The sequence below is a fragment of the Leptonychotes weddellii genome, chromosome 6 (genome assembly GCF_054177405.1).
Source record: "Leptonychotes weddellii isolate Sample4059 chromosome 6, ASM5417740v2, whole genome shotgun sequence".
In the NCBI taxonomy this organism is placed as follows: Eukaryota; Metazoa; Chordata; class Mammalia; order Carnivora; family Phocidae; genus Leptonychotes; species Leptonychotes weddellii.
Genome location: NC_138374.1, coordinates 67,499,651 through 67,521,176, shown reverse-complemented (window position 1 = coordinate 67,521,176; position 21,526 = coordinate 67,499,651). Strand labels below are relative to the sequence as shown.

The 21,526-nt window shown below is 36.6% G+C and overlaps 1 protein-coding gene across 1 annotated transcript in view; it reads right to left on the bottom strand.

Annotated features, from left to right (window-relative positions):
* Nucleotides 1-21,526, bottom strand: part of RYR2 (ryanodine receptor 2) — a 652,366-nt gene that overhangs the window by 88,171 nt on the left and 542,669 nt on the right. Inside the window, exons 72-79 of the mRNA XM_081824340.1 lie at nt 19,337-19,507; nt 18,191-18,250; nt 15,257-15,391; nt 13,051-13,095; nt 12,163-12,275; nt 9,606-9,702; nt 7,294-7,397; nt 5,711-5,762 (exon numbers count right to left, since the gene is read on the bottom strand). Coding sequence (XP_081680466.1) covers nt 5,711-5,762; nt 7,294-7,397; nt 9,606-9,702; nt 12,163-12,275; nt 13,051-13,095; nt 15,257-15,391; nt 18,191-18,250; nt 19,337-19,507 — 777 coding nt within the window. The remainder of the gene's footprint in view (nt 1-5,710; nt 5,763-7,293; nt 7,398-9,605; nt 9,703-12,162; nt 12,276-13,050; nt 13,096-15,256; nt 15,392-18,190; nt 18,251-19,336; nt 19,508-21,526) is intronic.

Sequence of the window (21,526 nt, the reverse complement as noted above, 5' to 3'; positions counted from 1 at the left end):
TTGGCGATGTTTCTAGGAAGAAGTTGCTTCGGCTGAGGTCAAAGAGGTTGCTGCCTGTGTTCTCCTTTAGGATTTTGATGGACTCCTGTCTCACATTGAGGTCTTTCAACCATTTGGAGTCTATTTTTGTGTGTGGTGTAAGGAACCAATGAAAGACCATCTTATACCCATTTGGTTAACAGAAATTGAGAAACCATATAATATCAAATACTGGAAAGATGTGGCTCATCAGACTCTTAAACATTGTTGGTAAGAAGGTAATTTGATGCAATAAATCTGGAAAAATCATTTGCCATTTTCTTCTGAAGTTGAATATTCTTACACCTTACCACAGCTCTTGCCTCTCATACAATAGTAGAAATGAATAAGAATAGGAAGTTTGACCCAGTTACCCCATCTCCCCACCTTCCTCTCCTCCAGGAACTCTCAGTTTGTTTCCTATGATTAAGAGTCTCTTATGCTTTGCCTCCCTCTCTGATTTCGTCTTGTTTTATTTTTTTCCTCTCTTCCCCTATGATCCTCTGATTTGGAGGGAATGTGATGTAATGAGCACTGGGTATTATATAAAACTGATGAATCACTGACCTCTATCTCTGGAACTATATACATTATATGTTAATTAAAAAATAAATATAAAAAAAAACCCCTCATGATGTCTTCCTTCCTTTCTCTGTCTCATTTCCCCAGTGACTTACTAGGATTTCCTGAGATCACTTCCTATATGCTCTATATGCTAATGTTAATATGTTATATGCTAAAGTTTGCACCCTCCTCCCCAAAAATTTGAAACCTAATCCCCTATGTGATGGTATTTGGAGGTGTGGTCTCTGGGAGGTAATTACATCATGAGGGAGGGACCCCATGAGTGGGATTACTGCCCTTATAAAAGAGACCCCAGAGAGCTCCCTTGCCCCTCTGCTATGTGAGGACACAAGATTTACACTTCCCAGCCTAGGACAAATAAATGTCTATTGTTTATTTAAAAAAAAAAAAAGAAGAATAGGAATTTGGAACCCTTTCCACATTAGCAAAACCACAGATTCAACACAAAAGGCTATCAACAGAAAAGTAAGTAAATAAACTTTGGTGTAGTTGCACAATGGAATATAACGTGATAGTCAAATCCAATGAACTCTACCAATACAAACAAGTGTCAATGAACCTTAGAAAACAGTATTGAGTACAACAAGTACCAAGAGATTATATATAGCATACTGCCCTTTTAAAAGTTAAAAACAACTAAAATTTAAAAAATATATAACTACATGTATAATTATAATATATTCCCATTTGTATTTATGTGATATATATGTATTAATAAGTATATATGATAAGTGAAAACGATATACAAGGAAAGCAAGGGTATCTGGAACGTGGGATTAGGATGATGGTTTCCTTCTATGGGGAGGTGGGGTATCAGTTAATGGGGGGAGACCATACAATTATATGTAAGTTATTATGAAGGTTTAACTTTTCTCGTGTGTTGTGCATTTATGGGTAGTTGCTACATTATTAGAAGTGACTAAGTCACTAACTTAGTAAAAGTGGGCCTCTATAATGGACCAATGATGAGAGTCTCACATGGAATCCAGAGCTATGATTTAACCCAATTCTGTGCTCCTGGGGTTAAAACAGCAAGACTGAAAATAAAAACCCAATTGAGATGTGAGTGGTGCATTCAAAAAGATCCTGCATGGTGAAAGACACTAAGGCATACGTCTCTGAAAGTGAGTTCAAGTTCTAAGACTCAAGGCAAAAATAATCATTATGTAACTATAAAATAACTGTTGATAAACTCTGAGGAACCAGGAAGGCCAAGAGAAAGTCTCAGAACTTGGGATGCTGATTCCCCCCCCCTTTTTTTTAAACAAGAGGGTCTTCTTGGTGCTTCCTCAAATCATTAAAACAAAAAACAAAAAACATGTATTTATCTTCTCCTGATAAACATATTACTGTATTTCTTAATCTTGCAGTGGGGAAATAAAATATGAATAGCAAGTAAGAAATGTAATTAAGAAGACATGAGATCATTTCAAGGTCATTATTTGGCCCACTTTAGAAATTCTCTGTGTTTTCATAATTAATTTAGGGACTTTGTGGTCATTGGATTCTTCCCCCCAAAACAGCCACCCAAAGAGCTAATTCTTTAACTTTCAGTTTTTGGTCTATACCTGTGAATGAATCTAAAAATACTTTTATTAATTAACTACATCATTAAAAATTAACAGCAAAGCCTAAAAAAATACTATTTTCTGCAAAAAATAGATAAATTCATAGTACTTAAAAAAATAGTTCTCTCTTCAAACTATTCTACACAGGCACATGCACGATTTTCAGTGAACTGTCAGTAAAGTGGATCTACATTTGTATTTCATAATGCTGACTAAAACTAATACTCATCTGGTTATTCTTTTTTTATTATTATTTTTTTCATCATGATAAGTATGCTCTTTAATCCCCTTTGCCTATTTCACCCATTCCCCACCCCCTCCCCTCTGGGAACCATCAGCTTGCTCTCTATAGTTAAGAGTCTGTTTCTAGCTTTATACCCTCTAGCTCTCTATCCATGTTGTTGTAAATGGCAAGATTTCATTCTGTTTTATGGCTGAATAATATTTCATGTATATGTATACCACATCTTCTTCATCCATTCATCAATCGATGGACATGGGCTGTTTCCAGTTTGACAATTGTAAATAATGCTGCTCTAAACATAAGGGTACATGTATCCCTTTGAATTAGTATTTTTGTATTTTTTGGGTAAATATCCTGTAGTGCAATTACTGGATTGTAGGGTAGTTCTATTTTTAATTTTTTGAGGAACTTCCAAACTGTTTTCCATAGTGACTGCACCAGCTTCTGGGATACTAATTTTCAAAATGAAGAAAGGCAACCTCCAGAGACTCTTTGGTAAGAAGTTAGATATCAATCATCAAAACTAGCAACTGAGATAAACACAGGGAAAGCACAATCATCAAGTTCGTGGCTAGCATAAACTTAAGGAGCTATTTAACACTGAATGATAGAGCTGAACTTTAAAAACATTTTGGTCTTGGTCTATGGTCTGACTCTAATTAGAGAAATGATGACATATATTAAAAATTATTAAAACTGGGGCCTGAGTGGTTTGGTCGGTTAAGTGTCCGACTCTTGATCTCGACTTGGGTCTTAATCTCAGGATCATGAGTTCAAGCCCCGCATTGGGCTCCATGGTGGGAGAGAAGTCTAGTTAAAAAAAAAAAACAAAACAAAAACAAAAACAAAAAGAATTACTAAAATTAAAAATACATGGATTGTCAATATAGGTAGGAGATGAAACTCCATAGAAATTCATAAATGCCTTGGAATTTTGGTGGGCAGGCAAGCTCAAAAGGAGGCAAAAAATTTCAAATTAATGAGTTCCTACAATTTATTGTAAATGTATGGGATCCTAAGCAGTGCAGAGAGGATATGGTCCCCATAGGCACTACACAGGTGAACTCACAACTAGTATACTGTGTTCAATTAATTTCTGGGTGGCACATATTAAAAAACTAGAGTATGTGTGGGGTAGAATGAACTGAGTGATGGAAGACTGATACCTCTAATGATAAGAAGAGTAAGGTGATTTAATTATCAAGGGGGAAAATCTTGAAAGAAAGGGAGCAACACCAAATACTTGACCATGTATCAAAAGAGATGAGCTGCTTTAGGACACAAGGAGAACCAGGAGGAAGCAAATTCTGCTTCAGCCACAAGGAAGAACTTTAACAATCAGGAATATCTTATCCTCAAACCATGAGGTTCTACCTTTGTAGCCCACCTGCTTGGTGGTTCTTCAAATGCAGAGGACAACAGTCTATGGGCTCCTTTACAACCTCCTTATTTGTCAGCTCCCTTCTTCTTCATGCCCTTATTTATCCTAGTTAAGAGTCCATGATCAAGGAGGAAATATCCTTCCCTCTTTTATCTTTTAGCTCAGTGTTTTTTAAACTATGGGTTTCAGCCCATTCATTGGATGCAGAATCTATTTAATGAGTGAGGATCTAAAATAATTTTTTTATTTAAATATAATAGAAAATATCAGACTCTACTGCTCATTGGAAGGGTATAATTTCATGAAAATTTTCTTTCAATATATCTATTTTTATGTTTCCATAAATATACTGGGTAAATGTGTTTCTTATTGGGGGTTATAGCTTAAAATAAAGTTGGAAAGACACAGCTTTTCCTCATGCTCTGGAACCTGTCCTCTTCCCCTGCTCCCATTCACTCAAGACCTCACACCACAAATTACTCTCTTGCTCTCTCTACTGGTTCCTTCCCACCAGGAGAGAAGCATGTTCAAATCTCTCACATAAAAGTAAACAAATGTAGAGCAAACAAAAATAATCCCCCTTCAACGTCACAATTCCATCTAGATATTGGTCCCTTTATATTGTTTCTCCCCTCTCTCAATCTTCTAGTAAAGAAATGTCTAGGCCACATCTCAGATGTGAATCTCTACTTTCTTCCCTACAATATGGCACTCATGCCGCCAATGGCCTCTCTACATAATCTCCTGAAATTGTTCTTACCGTGGTCACATGATGCACATGTACTAAATCCCAGAGAAGTCTCAATCCTCACCTTGTTCATCCATACCCCCAGCAGCATATGGTTCTGTTGAGTACCCACTTAGGCCCACAGCTCCTACATATGCTCACACTTAAGATTCTCTCCCCACCCCCTTTTTTTATGGGTTCCTTTTCTTCTAATCATCTTTTATATACCCATGTCCTTAGAGGCGTGGTCATGGGCCTTTCACTCTCATGATGCCTTCTCTGCCTGGGGCAAGACCATCCACTCGTATGGCCTCGATTCCCTTCAAATGTGCATACAACCCAAATCTGTATTTATTAGCTGTCCCTGAGATGCTGAATGTCAGAGAGGAATGCCTCATCATGTATCTGACCTCTCCACTGGGCTGTCTTACAGGCATTTTTAACTCACATGTCCAAAATAAAATTTGCCATCTCTCCCCTTCACTTCAGGCCTACAATTCTTCTAGCGCTCCCCATCTCAGTATCTGGTACCACTGCGTACCCAGTCGCCCACATCAGAGGCCTCAGAGACACCCTGACTCCTCTTTTAAACTCATCCCCTCATTCACCCTCCTCTTGTGAGATATAAATGAAATAGACCCTCAGTAAATATGAGCTGTTCCTATTTTTGCATGGTCCACTCATCATTAGGCAGTCAAGGACTTCCATAAACCTTAGCCTAAGCAACCCTCACTACTCTCCTATGCAACCTCCTCCCTATACCCCTAATAGCGCCTCTACCATTAAACTTAGCAGAGCTTTCTGCAATCACCTGCTTACATTTTGTCTTCTCCATCAGACTATAAACTCCAGGAAGGGTATGTGCATTTCCTTCTTATTCACCATGTTACCTCCAAAATACCTTGATGCCCCGTGAGTATTTGTTAAATGAATGAATGAATGTTTGGAAACTTAATGAGCTCCCCATGAAAAAAATGTTAAGAGAGCAAACAATGATTATCTGTAAAGGAAGTCAGAACAGAGACTCATGCAACAAGTGGAAAATTGAGATTAATACCCTTTAGGTTTCTAAGATTTAACAGTATTTTATTTGGATCCAGAAATACATAGATTCTTTATCCTTTGTCAGATGAAAATGATTTTCCTTTATTAAAATTAAACATTAAAATCAAGATATATTTACTTACCTTTGCCATAATATCTGCATAAGCCATATATAAAAAATCTTCCTCCAGTTTGCTATGAAAAACAAGAAGAAAACGTGAGTTTTTAAGTAGGAGGCTAGTCATATGTAAAACTGCCATCACTGTATAAAATAACCTTTATTTTTCAACCAGTATGCCCTTTTAAAATGAAGTAAACACAAAACTTAGGCAAAGTCATCATTCAAAAATATGGTAGAATCAGACAGCAAAGATCTCAGACCTAAACAGCTGACCCATCTTACCTTCCAGAAGAGGCCTTCAAGTCTCACAAAATAAATGGTCTACTGATTTACATACAAATGTAACAGCTTTAATTTTCTTGAAACTACACAAGCTGAAACAAGCAAGTTTAAACGAGGTAGGGGCTTTTGACAGCAGAAGTGATATTTGACATTTGATGGGAAGATTCCCCAAATTATTATGCTACTACACTGTTCAAAAATATAGTGATTCTTAAAAATTAAGAAATGCGTTTAATATCTTCTTCTTAAGACGTATGGAAACCATTAATTCATGAAGAAAGGTTTCCATCAAAAAGTACCTAATATTTGCAAAGTTATTTTAGCAGTTTTAAGGTTCAGCCATCAGAAAAATTCACTTATGAAAATACCTCATTACCTGACAATGCCAGACAGAGGGTTGCTCTATGCTTAGGGATGAGATGATTTTGTTAGTTAGGAAATAATAGAGAGAGAGACATCGTGAGAGAAGGATGGATCACACTGGCTAAGAGGGAGAAATGTGCATTATTACGGCATGCATAGAGGTCAAATGAACTCGTCTAGACTCTCAAAAGACTCATGTGGATAGGACTGATCATTAAATTATCTTCCAGCTTTTGCAGGAATGAGAGTGAAGCCTAGGGAAAAGCAGGCTCCCTTTTGCATGGCAGGGAGGCAGATAAATGTTTTATAACCTCTGAAAGATTTCATCCACAGAATCTCTGCAGTGCACCCTATTATGAGCAAATGCTGAGCCCATTTTGATTACTGGGCATCTAAGGACATAGAGGTTTAACTACACAGAGGTTCGGCCTTTGTGGCTTTGGTGAACTCATACAAATAAGACTGTAGAAGCCACAGAAAATGGAGAATGCCCTTAAAACAGACCTCAAAGAAACGTCCTGTTGAGTTGATGGCTCACCCGCCTCCTAAAGGTTTCCTAAGACCCACTGCACAATGGAGACACAATCTACCCAGGAAATTTGGGTCACCCTTGGCCTCCACACATTTTTTCGTACTGGAATTTGCTTTGGGCTCTTCTGTTTTATTTATAAAGGCCATTTGTGATAAAGAAAAAATAATTTCATAAGATTCGGGATCAACTGCATCAGCTAATGACAAAATTGTTACAAAAAATTGGAGCTCACAGACAGACATTAAAGCCTGAACTTGAATGAATGTTGGTCCACAGGTGTATGGCAGACTGGTCCTATCTCGGAACAATTCTCTCTCCTAACAAGAACAAGATGAAATTGCAACATGAATGTGTGAAACACAAGATACTCAGACATGGGGTTTCTTTATCTGTTCTTCCTATGCTCACACAAACCCTCCCAACCATACCATTTCTCTGTTAAAGCTGTTCTACTAAACAGAAGGATGAGCTGATGGAGGGGATCAACTCTCTTCGTGCCTTCCTCTTCTTCTGGAGGGTTGGCTCCAGGTTTCTACAAAAAAGCCAAATTGATAAAATTTCACATTAAATGAAATGCACACACAAAGCCAGGAGTAATATGAGGGTCAGGAACAATGACTAAAAGGAAAGCCATCTTCTTCCTGCTCTGGCGTGCGTGTGCATGTGTGTGTTTTACATGCAATGTGCATGCAAGTGTGTGTGCTTTTAGGCACTGTGCATGCACATGTGTATTTTATATACATTGTGCATGCATGTGTGTGTGTTACATTAATCAATGCAAAACTATGCAGCTTAAAAAAAAGATATTTAATAATTGGACCAAAAGACACTGTGAGCAAGGATGACTCACATCATTTAAAAATTCTGAATGCTATTCTTAGAAGCAGATTGACAACTGGGAGTGTATTTGGTACAGAGATTTCAGCTTTAGGGAGGGCTCAATTTGCAAAGAATTACAACAAAATCCTCAGTCACTCCAAGTATAAACATTTAGTTCACAGAGCAGTGAAAACTGATTATTATCAAACAAAACATTTTCCTTGCCTACACAAACAATGTCAGGTAAAGAATGCTAAATGACTTAATGCTTGAACCACTTACATGTTTTTCTTTTTTCTTTTCAGTTACTTTAAACTTAAAAAGAATACTTTTGTACTATTAGAACTTCTAACACAAGGAAAATTATTAAGCATTTTTACTCAATGTAGAATTAGTTAATCTTGACTGTTTGTTGAATGGTTTAATGACTTTTATATCTCTATTGCCTTACGCATTCAGACTGATTTTTTTCTTGATTTCTTTTTTCATTTTTATTTTTTTATTATGTTCAGTTAGCCAGCATATAGTATATCATAAGTTTTTGTTGTAGTGTTCAACAATTCATTAGTCATGTATAACACCCAGTGCTCATCACAACATGTGCCCTCCTTAATAGCCATCACCCAGCTACCCCATTCCCCAACCCCCTCTGCTCTGTAACCCTCAGTTTGAGTGAATGAGTAAAACTATACGATAATTGTCTTTCTCTGCTTGACTCTGCTTGACTTATTTCACTTAGCATAATCCCCTCCAGTTCCATCCATGTTGATGCAAATGGTGGGTATTCACCCTTTCTGATGGCTGAGTAATATTCCATTGTGTATATGGACCACATCTTCTTTATCCATTTGCCTTTTGAAGGGCATCTCGGTTCCTTCCACAGTTTGGCTATTGTGGACATTGCTGCTATGAACATTGGGGTTCATGTGCCCCTTCTATTTACTACATCTGTATCTTTGGGGTAAATACCTAGTAGTACAATCGCTGGGTTGTAGGGTAGCTCTATTTTTAACACAGACTGATTTTTTCTCTACATAAAAGATCTTCTTTTCCTGGATTTATGGCTTAATACTGTAGATACTGGGTAAATTTCTATAAGCTATCTAATATTCTATGGGTTGTTTTGGTTCTAAAGACAAACTGAATTCACTTAAAATATATGGGGAAAATCAAGGTCAAGCATTCATGAATTGTATCAGTTTATCCAATATTCCCTGATAACTTGTGAGTTGAAAAATAACTTTTAGACAGGAGGTCATTAAGTTGGGAATCATGTAGCCTCCAACTAGTCTGCAAAATTCTACAAGACCATATGCTTATAAATTTTCCTGAGAAGACGGCTTTAATCAGATATTTTAACAGATCCACAACTTAGAAAAGAATAAGACAATGGCTGTCCAGAGTGCTCTGCTCTCAGTACAAGAGCGTCCTTACCAGCACAGCATGGTGGAACCAAAAATCTACTTGCCATCTACATTTACCATGACTTCCTGTCCTTCTTGTATCCAGTCTATCATTCTCTGCCCTGTTTGTTTTTAAAAACCAGCTACTTTTTATTGGCTTTGTTAACCTTCACTTATGTTTGGTGAATAACTTCATTATGGTTCAGCTTGTATAGCTCTATACTGGTTCTGAGGTGGTTAAAGGGGCTTTGAGGAAGAATTTAAGAGAATAATGGAATCAACATTTGGTTAATAATAAACTATCATTCAGCTTCACTTCTGAATTGCATGGTGTTGAAGAGAGCTCTCTGAAATAAGGATAAAATTTTCCCTAAACACTGAATGCAATGACAATCAAGAATAAGTTTCCCAGGATGAATACGCTACAATATTTTCTCTTCAATATGATAAGTGCTCACACCAATGTTATTCCACCAAACCCAAACCCTCTTTCATCTTATAACCCCATTAAAACATACTGCTAAATCTTCTATCAGCTTATCTTCAAAGTAGTGTTCTTCTGTTTCAATCCAAGACTTTTCATATCCCTGAAGAAAGAGATTGACAGCCCGGTGCCTAAAAGATAAGCACAATTTCAAACAAAGAATTTTTTAAATACACTGGAAAAGTATTCATTAGTGCTGTATCACTGGACTTTCCATGCACTAAGAAAGATAAAACAACAAACTTTCTACTCATGATTGCAGAGGCAATACATCGTAGTGAAGAAGGCAAGGCTTCTCAGATCACAGGCTGACTTACATTCAAATTCTGGCTCGGCCATTTCTAAGCTTCACAACACACCGGCCAAGTTATTCACTTTACCAACTTTCACTTTTTCCATTGATAAAACTAGGAGAACCCCATCTGTACTTCAGTTTTGCAAGATGTAAAAGGAGATAAACAATGTAAAGCACAGTGGGTAGACAGATGGTCATTAAGTGGTAGCTATTATGACAATAAGGTGGCTCTGGATAAACCATGTACTAAGCGTTCATAAAGGAATTATTCAGTGTTTGAGTTAACATTTGGTACAGACCCTGAGGATTACAAAACAAAATGTATTACGTGAACTTAATAGGAGTATGTATCCAAAGACTAAATCCTAGGATACTGAAGTTTAAATGGTTGCCTATGAAATAAAAGAGCACTGAAGACTAAAAGAATCAATAAACTCATCATGAAGTTGATGAGAGGTACAGATAAGACACCACCATAAGAAAGGATAAAAGAAAGTCATGACCATAAGGAAACATCCTAAGAGAATATCAGAAGTGTTAAAAGGAGACGTGCCATCACAGGATGGAAAGCTGAGCCTAGCGGTACTAAGGGCGGGCTATGCAGTTATGAGCCATACGCTCAGATAGGTTTACGAAGAGTCTGGAAAGTCAATGGGAGGAACTGACGATGCACCTGGAACTGCTAGAGATCGCTGTAAAGTCCTGTGCATGAAACAGGCATGACAAAAGATGGGCTCAGCTTTCCTGGGACAGCAGAACCACCCAAGCAGCTTCTGCACAATACACTTGCTAAGCACGCACAGACATGCTGATTCAATAGGTTGAAGCTTGGGTGTTTCTGAAATGAATTTGAGTGCATTTCCCCAAAGCACCAGCTTTGAGAGCCACCCCAAAAAGGGATACACTTTTGAAAATGTTTTATCAGAGGGAGTGGATCAGCAGACTCTGTGACATCGGGGAAATGAGCTCGGAATCTGCTGCCATCAACCTGATAAGAGGCGATAAACAAGTGAGCTGAAGAGGTGGCCATTAAGGGAAGAGTATCCCTGTGAAGCAGCTCAAAGAAAAAATCTGATGGAATTTGGAGAATGACTGGATAGGAGTGAACAGAAAAGGAATAAGACAATGAACTCAAAGTTAATGTTCTAGTGACTAACTGGTGACCCCATAACGGAGTCAGAGAATTTAAAAGGCGTACATGGTCTGAGGGGGAAATTCATGTATTTTTATACTTAGTGAGTGTGTCAGAGCAAGGAGTCCAGCTGTCTTAGTGAAAGGGGAATGTGTGAAGTTTGTTTGCTTTTTTGTTTTGTTTTACTCCCTGACTCATTTATTTATTCAAACATGTACTGCAAGTCAGAGTTCTAGGTACTGAGGATATAAAATTGAACACCACTCTAAAGGATCTCAAAGTTCAGATCAGAGAGACAAACAGGCCCAACGCTACAGGAATGCGCCCACAGCTAGAGGTCTGGAAAAGCATCCTAGGAACAAAGAGGAGGAAGCATTCCATTTGCAAGGAGTGGAAGAGCATGCTCCGAAAAAGAGATGCAGCTGAGCCGAGTCCTGTTTACCAGATGTGGGGATGATGCCACTGACACAAAGCTCCGAGTGGAACGGGCACAGTTTCTTGGGAAAACTACAAGGAGGCAGAACTGGCACCTCGGCCATGGAGCCAGACTCCAGTGTACCAGGTTATTACTCTATTAACAAGTATGCCCGCTGTAAGAGAAGGTGGGGGGGGCGTCTGTTGAACGCAGTGATATTATTTCCATGAACTAGTTCCAAATCAGTTCTTCTCCCCAAGACAGACAATCCCTCAAAAAAAAAAGACAGACAATCCCTCAAAATAATAAATAACAATTAACATGTATAGTGTTAAGTTCGGCTCTAAGCACCCTGTACCTCAACCCATTAAGTCATCTGAACAAGTCCATGAGGCAAATCTCATCATGGTACACATGAAGAAACTTGACCAATGTCAGGCAGCCATCAGCTGAGATGCCAGGATTCAAATCAAGGTTGTCTGAGTTCCTAATTACCCCAACCCGCCTTACATATGTGAGCAGATTTTCCTCAGTATTTAAGAGTATTTAACAATCACACTGTAGACCTTAGTCCTCTGGGAATACCCAGCGAAGAAAAACAAACTCAAGTATTACACAGAAGAACCAAAGCATCTCTTCCATCTGTCTCTCAGACTATTGAACTCATGTTAAAATGGACACTATACTCCTACTGCTTAGTAGGGAAAAAAATAACTTCAATCTATTACAGACATTAAAAAAAGTCTGACCTTGGCAGATTGTATAACGGAGCCATCCGGAAGCAGGCTACCACTGCTCTTTTCCTCTGTTTGGATAACAGTTTGTGCCATACAGCCTTCTTCGATCTCTGTGGATGCTCCACCTGAGGTAAAAGGATACAAAAAAAAAAATTAAATATTTAAACCCTGGACTACCCTCAAAAATACAGTATTAAACAGCTGTGCCTTTTAGATTAAAAACTTTTGGAATTTCAATTTCAATTTCGAGTACCTTACAATTATTATGGAAAAACCCATGTCCTAGAGGTAACCCAATGTTAAATTGGAAATAGGTTTAAATGTTTCATATTTTCTTTAGTCAAAATATAATATTTTAAGTACTGTGTACTTAAGAAGTTATGTCATCTCTAAAAATCAAAGAAATATAAAACCATTCTACATAAAATCATGTTTTCAGAATTTGGTTATGGTTCTAAAACATATTTTCTGTCTACACAAAAAATTAACCTACTTCCTTATGTACCCATTTAAACCAATTTTATCCTAAGAGTTTACAGCAGTCAACAGGAATAGAGGCAGCCACAGAAAATTCTACCGAAAATTCAACTGTTCCTTAAGATAATAGGATGGAGAGAAGATGACAAGGCTTCGGGAACACATTACTAGGAGTGAGGAACACATTACTAGGAGTGAGGTAAAGAATTTAATTTTGCAAAAATGTTAAAATACGTAATTATTTTGTTAGAGAGGGACAAACAAGAATTCAAAGTTGTAGTAAATGAGGCAAGCAAGCTATATATTTAGCTAATGGTGTTTGGAGCTCCAAGACGAAAAAGAGATTAATTATAAGTATTAGACAGGAAAAAAAAACCAACATGTAATTCTAAATTAATTAGTAGTCTCTAGGTAATTGAACACTGTACTTCCCAGACTGTAATATCTCCGGCGCATACATGTAGATTTCTGTAAGAAATAAAAATGTTGTGTTACCTAAAAAAATAAAACTAAAATCTATTATCCTTTGTGGTAAAGGGTCAAAATATGAATGTCATAATGCATTAACAATGTCTGGACTACAGTGGTTTAGAAATTTTAACGAAGCAACTTGTATAATTGGAAAACACTTATTTCTGTGATGGTCATCCCTCCACAGGATCAGTAAACACTTTCTGACAATTGTCCTCTTCTGTTTTCTTCTGGATGACTGTGTTAAGTGAATCAAGGGTAGTACTGTTCAACTAGATCCAATGCATTCAAGTTCCATTTTGAGATTCAGTCTGTACAGACTAGCTTTCTGTGGGAATCCGGCATTCTGATCGGTGTGGGTGGCAGTCAACAATTACAATAAAGTACCGAAGCGTTGAAGATCCAGTTGTGAACATGGTAGAAAATGTGTCCGTCATCATGAAGCTTACCACTTGGCAGAGCATTTTATTACACATGAAAAGTCCCTGAATAGTGAGGTTTCTTCTAACTGTCTGAATGCCGGGAGGTGCTGATGTGTTAGCACGGCTTGAGTTTGAGTATTAGGAAATTGCAAGGGGACAGGTTACTCTCATGGGACCAATGACCAGATGTGCAGTATAAAATATACAATTGCAGGGGCACCTGGGTGGCTCAGTTGGTTAATCCTCTACTTTCTGCTCAGGTCATGATCCCAGGGTCTTGGGATCCAGCCCCACATCGGGCTCCTTGCTCAGCAGGGAGCCTGCTTCTCCCTCTGCCTGCCACTCTCCTTGCTTGTGGGGCTTTCTGTCTCTCTTTCTCTCTCTCAAATAAATAAAATCTTAAAAAAAAAGAAATAAAATATACAGTTGCAAAGGTTGCTGATACGGGAGATAAATCAAATATCGGCTACGCATCCACTGTTTTCTCATTGAGTTGAGCAAGTGAAGATATTCTTCGCAAGCTACTCAATGAATGAGGGACAAATTAACATTAGAATAGAGGTATTAAAGGCATGAATTCCTCTTGTGGCCCATCTTTCACTCTTTTCTAGTCTTTGGTAATTGATGATTTCTTTTTACTCATATTCTTAACAATGTGAAGAATAGTTGACCTTAACTAAAATCTGACCCCCTTACCTTTTCCTAGAAAATTCCTTTAAGATTATGGAGATCACCTACTTGGCAATGAGACTGTCTGGACTCCTTATATGTCTGTTCAGCACATTTTGTGTCCCGGCACATCTGTATCATTACATCTTTATCTATTTATGTGTCCACATGCTCTACTATGGCATGACCTACTTGAGTCTAGAGACAGAATTCAATCCCCAGAACCTGCAGAGTTCTGCCATACGGTAGTGCATACAATAAACGTTCATGGAGGGAATGGCTGCGTCATAGAATGAATCTCACTACATATGACTTCGCTCATTACAATTGAATACAGTTATCAATATATGTCGCTAGAATAAAACATCTAACACATATTTTACCTAACTAGAAGATTCCTTACACAACAATATAACCCATGGATGGATAATGTTTCAACTATTATTGGTTTGGGAATTGCTGAATAATGAATAAGGAAATCAAACACATAGTGAACTTTGTAGTTTAAGGTAGGATACAACTGAAAAATTATATAAAAACACTATTCTCACACAATTTTAATATCAATGCACTGCTCTTCTCTAAATGTAATTTATTGCTGATCTTGGAGAAAATTAACTCAAAAATACCTATAATAAAAGGAAAGGTGAAGCAAAAGACCAAAAAAAAATTCAAATACTAAACTAGTGACAGCATCTCAAACATGTTGTTATGAGCAGTAATAAAAAATGATATGTAGAACATGGAATCAGGTAACTCTTGAAATTTTTGTTAGAATGATTTAAAATTAAATATATAATCCCATTTATCTGTATAATCACAGAAATATCTTGAGAAAAGACAAAAAAACAAAGGCTGTGATATCCCAAAATACATTAGCTATATATTGCTACAAAAATTATAAGCTTGGAAATTTTGCTTATTAGATGTAAGCGCTCCTGAATCATATATTCTTTATAATAAATATGCTAAACATATATGTTTTTTGGCCCACAGCTAACAATGAATCATTTAAAATGTGCTTACATGGTTAAGGCAAATACAATGGAATCAATGCAGAATCTAACCTGCTCAAGATGAAAAAGCACATTGGCTATATCTAATACTCTTTCCACAGTCTTCTCCGGATCTGATGTATCTTCAGTCCTGTTCGGTAAATCTTTGTAAAGAGCCATTTGCCATCTGATAGCAGGATCCTCCAACTGCAGAAAAAAGGAAAAAGTTTCAAAAATACAAGGTTACAACCTAAAGGGGGGAAGACCTACTTTATTGAGTGTAGCCCAGTGTCAAAACTCTGTGCAGAGATCAGGTCAGAGAGTGATCTCGTACTCATGAAATTAATCATCTAGTGGAGAAGATAGAAATTAAATATATACAATTGTGATGAAGGCTACTGAAGAGAAATATAAGGTATCGTGAGCTTCAACTTAACCTGCTGGTGGTTGGTAAGATTCCCCTGAACAAGGGAAGTTTTGCCTAAGACGTAAGGATGAGCTGGACATAGTCAAGGCAAGGAAGTAGACAAAGCAACCTTCTATCTTTCTCTTTCCCTTTCACAAACACTGAAAGATCTACATACTTATTTTCACAGGCAATGATATGGGATCACACTTAACTATAAATAGAGGGACTCTACAAGTGAGCTCAGTTTCACTGAAACAAAGATAGCAATATAAACCGATGGAAGGTTAATAAAGTCATATTCTATAATAAAGGAGTCTTTTTAACACTGTCAATTTTCCTGAGTGGGAGATATAACTGAATTCTGTATGTTTTTGAGAAGGATTATTATAAAATCATAGAAACTGAAAAATACAAGCATCCTTACAAGGAACAGATCACATTACTGCAAAGAAATAACATAGAAATAACTATGTCATTAAAAACAGGCAAAGCAATCCCCTTATATTTCTCTTCCCCTTTCAAATTTCCATTAAGAATGGGAGACAAAGGGTAATGAAGCAAAGGTAAATGGACAACATCTGAAACTTCACAACTCCTAGTCTGAGAAAACAGAGTTGGAAATGTGAAAAATAACTTTCACCTAGAGGCAAACACTGAATGACTTGTAAACACCATTTGTCCTTTGATAAAACGAAATGTTTTTTCCCATATACTTTTTTCATCTGAGGACTGTTTGGTACTTCTGAATTTTAACACATGTTTACTTGTATTTGGCAAGATAAGTACAATCTTTATTCTTTCTAATATAAAATTACTCCTTCTGGCTCCCAGGATTACCAGTCCTACAATTTCAAGACAATATATTTGAGAAGGTGTTAGGAACAAAAGAATTCATCTTCTGTTAATCTGTATGGCTCCATAATATGTGTGCCTAACTCGCAGCACAAGTATAGCCTGAAATGTCAAAAAGAAAATCTATGTATTCATTACCACTTTATTTTCAGGTCTCATCCATTTTGAAGTGAAATGTTGATTATGTACGTGTTTCCTTCTTTGCTCTTCTTTCTTTCTGACTCCCCAGTACACAATATAAATTGTCCACAGTACTCCTACAAGTAACCTCTAGAATATAATGGAAGAATTTCCTTCTGGGGCGCCTGGGTGGCTCAGTCATTAAGTGTCTGCCTTCGGCTCAGGTCATGATCCCAGAGTCCTGGGATCAAGCCCCGTAGTATCAGGCTCCCTGCTCCACGGGGAGCCTGCTTCTCCCTCTCCCACTCCCCCTGCTTGTGTTCCCTCTCTAGCTGTGTTTCTCTCTGTCAAATAAATAAATAAAACCTTTAAAAAAAAAAAAAGAATTTCCTTCTGCTTCTTCAAGACAACCTTTTTCATTTGATTATTTCCCGAGAGAAGCACAGAACCTTCCTTAAGAGGTACTAAACATCTCCTGACTCTACTTGGTAGTGGTTGTCCTAGACCATGGTTCTCAAAGTGCGGTTTTGAGTCCCCTGGGAGACCCTTTCAAGGACAACACGATCTCCATAAATACCCATATATGTAGCATAAACCTTCCACTTGAGGTTTAGTTGGAAGATCTATTAGTACATTTTAAAATGTTCACAATCTTTTTGCTATCTGAAAAGGGATCAAGCTCTAATAGGAATTCATCTCCTGTTCTAGGTAAGTTTATAACTAAATGTATGACTGGGTACATACACATCAAAGTGCACATGAAATTTGTTTTAATCAATATTTGTTTCTTGTGAATATTGCAAAGGTACATCTCACCTTTATCATATTGTAGTCCTAAGTGTTAAAAGAAAAAGAATATGGTTTTGATCTTGGAAAGAAACATTTTAATACCCAGAAAAGCAAACATTATATTGTAGTCACTACTTTTTGACATTTGGACATTTTCATAATTGAGAAAATTCTCCAGAAGGGACACCAGAATGGAAGCAAATACACTGAATCAAAATAATAAGCTGCTAGATTTCATACACTACATAGGAGGTTCCATAAACATATGAACAATTTCTCTCCTAGTATGAAAAAAATTCCAAATAATAGTAAATGCTTACTGGACTACAAAACGTACTTCTAGCAATTTTTTTTTTTTTTTTACCCAACAGTAATAAGTACCGTTCTCATGATTTCCATTCATGTTTTCCTTCACCTCCCTAGGTAAATTCATTTATTCCTATTATGGCAATTCTTAATATCTCCTATGTATTAATGACTCTTAAATACACATATTTAATTTCTGGTCACTAGATGTAAAAGTTTAAATTCTTATGGACACCTGTCTCCATGTCCCCAAAAGTCCTCAAATACAGCTAGTGAAGGAAATTTCCAACCTTCATTTCAAATCATGACAGATTTTCTTCAAAGTCTGAGATTCTTTGATGATCTACTTTAAAAATCCATCATTTGTTATCTTGAGAGTCTTTAATACCAAAAGGTTTGCAAGTAGAATAAAGACTGATTAAAGTATTATATTTCTACTTTCTTAACTGCTGAAGTAACATTATATGTAGTACTATTCAAAGAGAGATTAACTAATTCATAAATACTAAATGTGGTTAAATCTGGCTTACCTTGCCTTGTAAATGAATATTACTGCGGATTATATCTCGTACTTCATCCTCAGTGTCTTTCTGTCAAGAAATAAATGTTACCTAAAAGAAGTCTTACAATGCATCAATTGTCACAAGTAGAAATAAATCTAACTGCTTTTGAAATAGTATATGTCAAAATAAACATATTTACAGGATTTAAATACATGTCACAGATTTGGGGGGGGTTCTTTTTCAGATAATTTCTTGATACTGCTGTGACTAGAAACAAGATAACAACCTACTTTATTTCTACAGTAAGTGCCGTTAAGACTCAATGGAACAGACTCCAGTTCACAGGAAGTGGGAGAACCATGTTCCCTTGGGTTCAAACAGAAATATGTCTCCATTATTCTCTGAAATCTCCACCAAGTAATTTTGGCACTTAATGATATCCCCCATGCTCCAGTAATAACAAGGAGCATATCTTGAGAATCAAATACTAGAACAACCGTTAGCAGAACTGCATCCATGCAGTCCACTCTGCTACAACATCCCCTTAATTATCTCACAGTGTTAAACTCTGGATACACAGAAAGGTGCTTCATTCAGTGTGGGAACAGGCAGAGGAAGAATATGCGCTCCAATTTCCCTAAATATAAAATAGTAATCCCAATGTATATTTTTGTAAAATTGCATCTGCGTAGCCATGAAGAGAAAACACAGGGGCCATAAAGAGATCTGGAAAACTTAAATTTCAAAGGTTGCAAAGGAGAAGAGCTGCTGATTTAAAAGTCAAAACCTTATCCAGCCACCATCAGCACAGCAGATGATTCTTCTAACAGTGAAAAATTACCCCTCAAAAATTTGAAGAGACGTCTCATAACAAATTTTATATAGGAGTTCATATGGAATCCATTTTTTTTTCACTACCAGGAACTTGTTTGCATCTTTTCCCTATGGTTCCTGAGTAGTCTCTGAAGGTGATTAACATAATTTAGAAAGAAAAACAGCCACAAAAAAAAATAGGCAGTCTTTGTATCTGAATGGTAGAGTTTACAGAGAGAAACTGCTCAACAGAACATTTAATGCCAATGAAATATTGACACAGAGCAGTGAGCAGTTTGAGAGCATTTGAGAGTTGGGAGGACAAGTGATCGTCATTACCGGTGTGCACAGGAAACTTACCATACTGAATCGGTTTTTGGCCAGAGCAATGAGCTCCTGGTCCCCAGGGGCACAGATATTCAACCCAATGGGCAGCAATCGCTTCAGAGCTGCCACAATAAGAGAAGTCTGCATGGAATATCGATCTCCTTTGCGCTTCATTTTCTTCCTTTCCTGATCAGAGACAGCTGCCTACGGAACAAAGCTGTGTTAGAATTTGTGACTGCTTTTCTCAAGTTCAGAACTATGAACCTCTCCTAACTTGTCTGTGGTTCCATCTTCCTTATTTTCAGTTGGTCCCTATTTTTGAGAATCCTTTTCCTCTGTCCTTCTTAGCATCTCTTGCTAATTTCCAAGTCCTACTTTCAGCTTCCCAGCTCATTACCATTAACTGGTGTGCTTTCTACACACTTTCAAAAGGAGAATGCACATTGTGATTTTAGAGGAGCAGACGGATATATGAAAAATCCATGGGAATTTCAGATATAGTATGTTTTATAGTTTTCATTGCTTATGAGGAAAAATGTAAGAATATATGGTTTATTTTTGTTTTGACAGATGCTTGCTTTCAAATATGAACTCTCTTTCTCTCACACACATGCACATGATACATATAAAACTATTAGAAAATATATTAGCCTTTTATGTAATCTGCAGACTTGTCTCCCTAGGGCATTAACCCCTCTCTAGTGGAAACAGATGTAATATACTAATTGGTGTAACATAAATATTCAGGATTATCTCTGGATGACCTGTTTACATCTGAATACTGCCATGCTACATCAGGGTTCTTTTGTGATTTTTGTTAAATTTTATGTCTGTGCCTCAGGGTCACTTTAAATGCAGGGTCTAATTTTCACTGGGTAATGAGTATTATTCTATTAAGAGGGTATACTCGAACATCAAAATTAAAATAATTGTCCCATATCCACTTTTTTGTGCATGTTAAATTTCTTTGTAGCAATAAATCACACATGGAAGATATTTTCAGGATAATAACATACTGTAATAGTTTTGGCCTACTGTGAAAAAAAAAAACAGAAGAGAATTTAACATGCAAATGATTTGCTTTCCCCACAGAGACAAAATCTATCACAACATGTTGAATTTTTTCATATTAAGTAGTAAAATAATTGTCATCATAAAGTAATGGTAGCTTATATATTAATATTATATAATGTATTTACTATGATATATATTATATATTGATATATCAAACCTATAATATCTTAACTATAGCAATGAAATTATATTAACTTTCCAAAGAGATGTACTTATTGCATAGATCCTGCCCTTTACCAATTTGTAAGAGATTAATTTCAGTAAGTTTAGGAGAAAAAAAAACAATGAATAATTATTTGTACTATTAAATTGATTAACCCATAAAAAAATGGATCAGTGGTTTTAAATGAGCTCTTTGCTATAAGGAAATGCAACCACAGTGATAAAAATAATTACCCAAATAAGGAACCAACATCCTAAAAATTAAACAAATTGATACAAATTACACAAACATATTTCTATCCAATTCTGGTAATTTCGCTTCAGCAAAACAATGTCCTACAATACGTTAATGTCTACATTTTGTTGGTGTTGCGGTTTTCTTTGATTTTAACTTGTAAAGTTCTTTTGGGTTTATGATTGTATAAGCACAGGGAGCTTTTACCTGGTTTGATATTTATAAATATTTAAGTGACCATATAATAAAAATAATTAAAATCAACACTAAGGGCAACTTTAAATTGCTCAATTTTGAGAAACACCAGATCAATAAATTCCTACTTATGCTCAAACAGTAATCTTGCATCATATGCAACAGGAAATCTATAAACCGAAAAGAGAAGTTGCTATATCTTTGAACACTTATGGGTGATAGAATCCACTTCTAGTATAAAGAAGTTAAATCTACAAACAATCAAGTATCCTCATGTACATCTATGTCAGTTGGGTTTTTTTCTTTGATTGGCACCTTTTTCCTCCACAGACTATAGAGCTCCATTAGGACAGTGGCCAAATTTGTTCTGTTCCTTTCCATCTACTCAGAACCAAGCATTTTGCCTTGCCCGTAGGAGCTGCTCAGTAATTTGAGAAGAACTGCTAAAGCTACTGAATTTGCATGATATTTCACTTTTGACCAATTCCTAACATTTGAATCAGAGATGAATAGCTTGGTCAGAGATGAATAGCTTGGTCAATATATGGGCATACTTA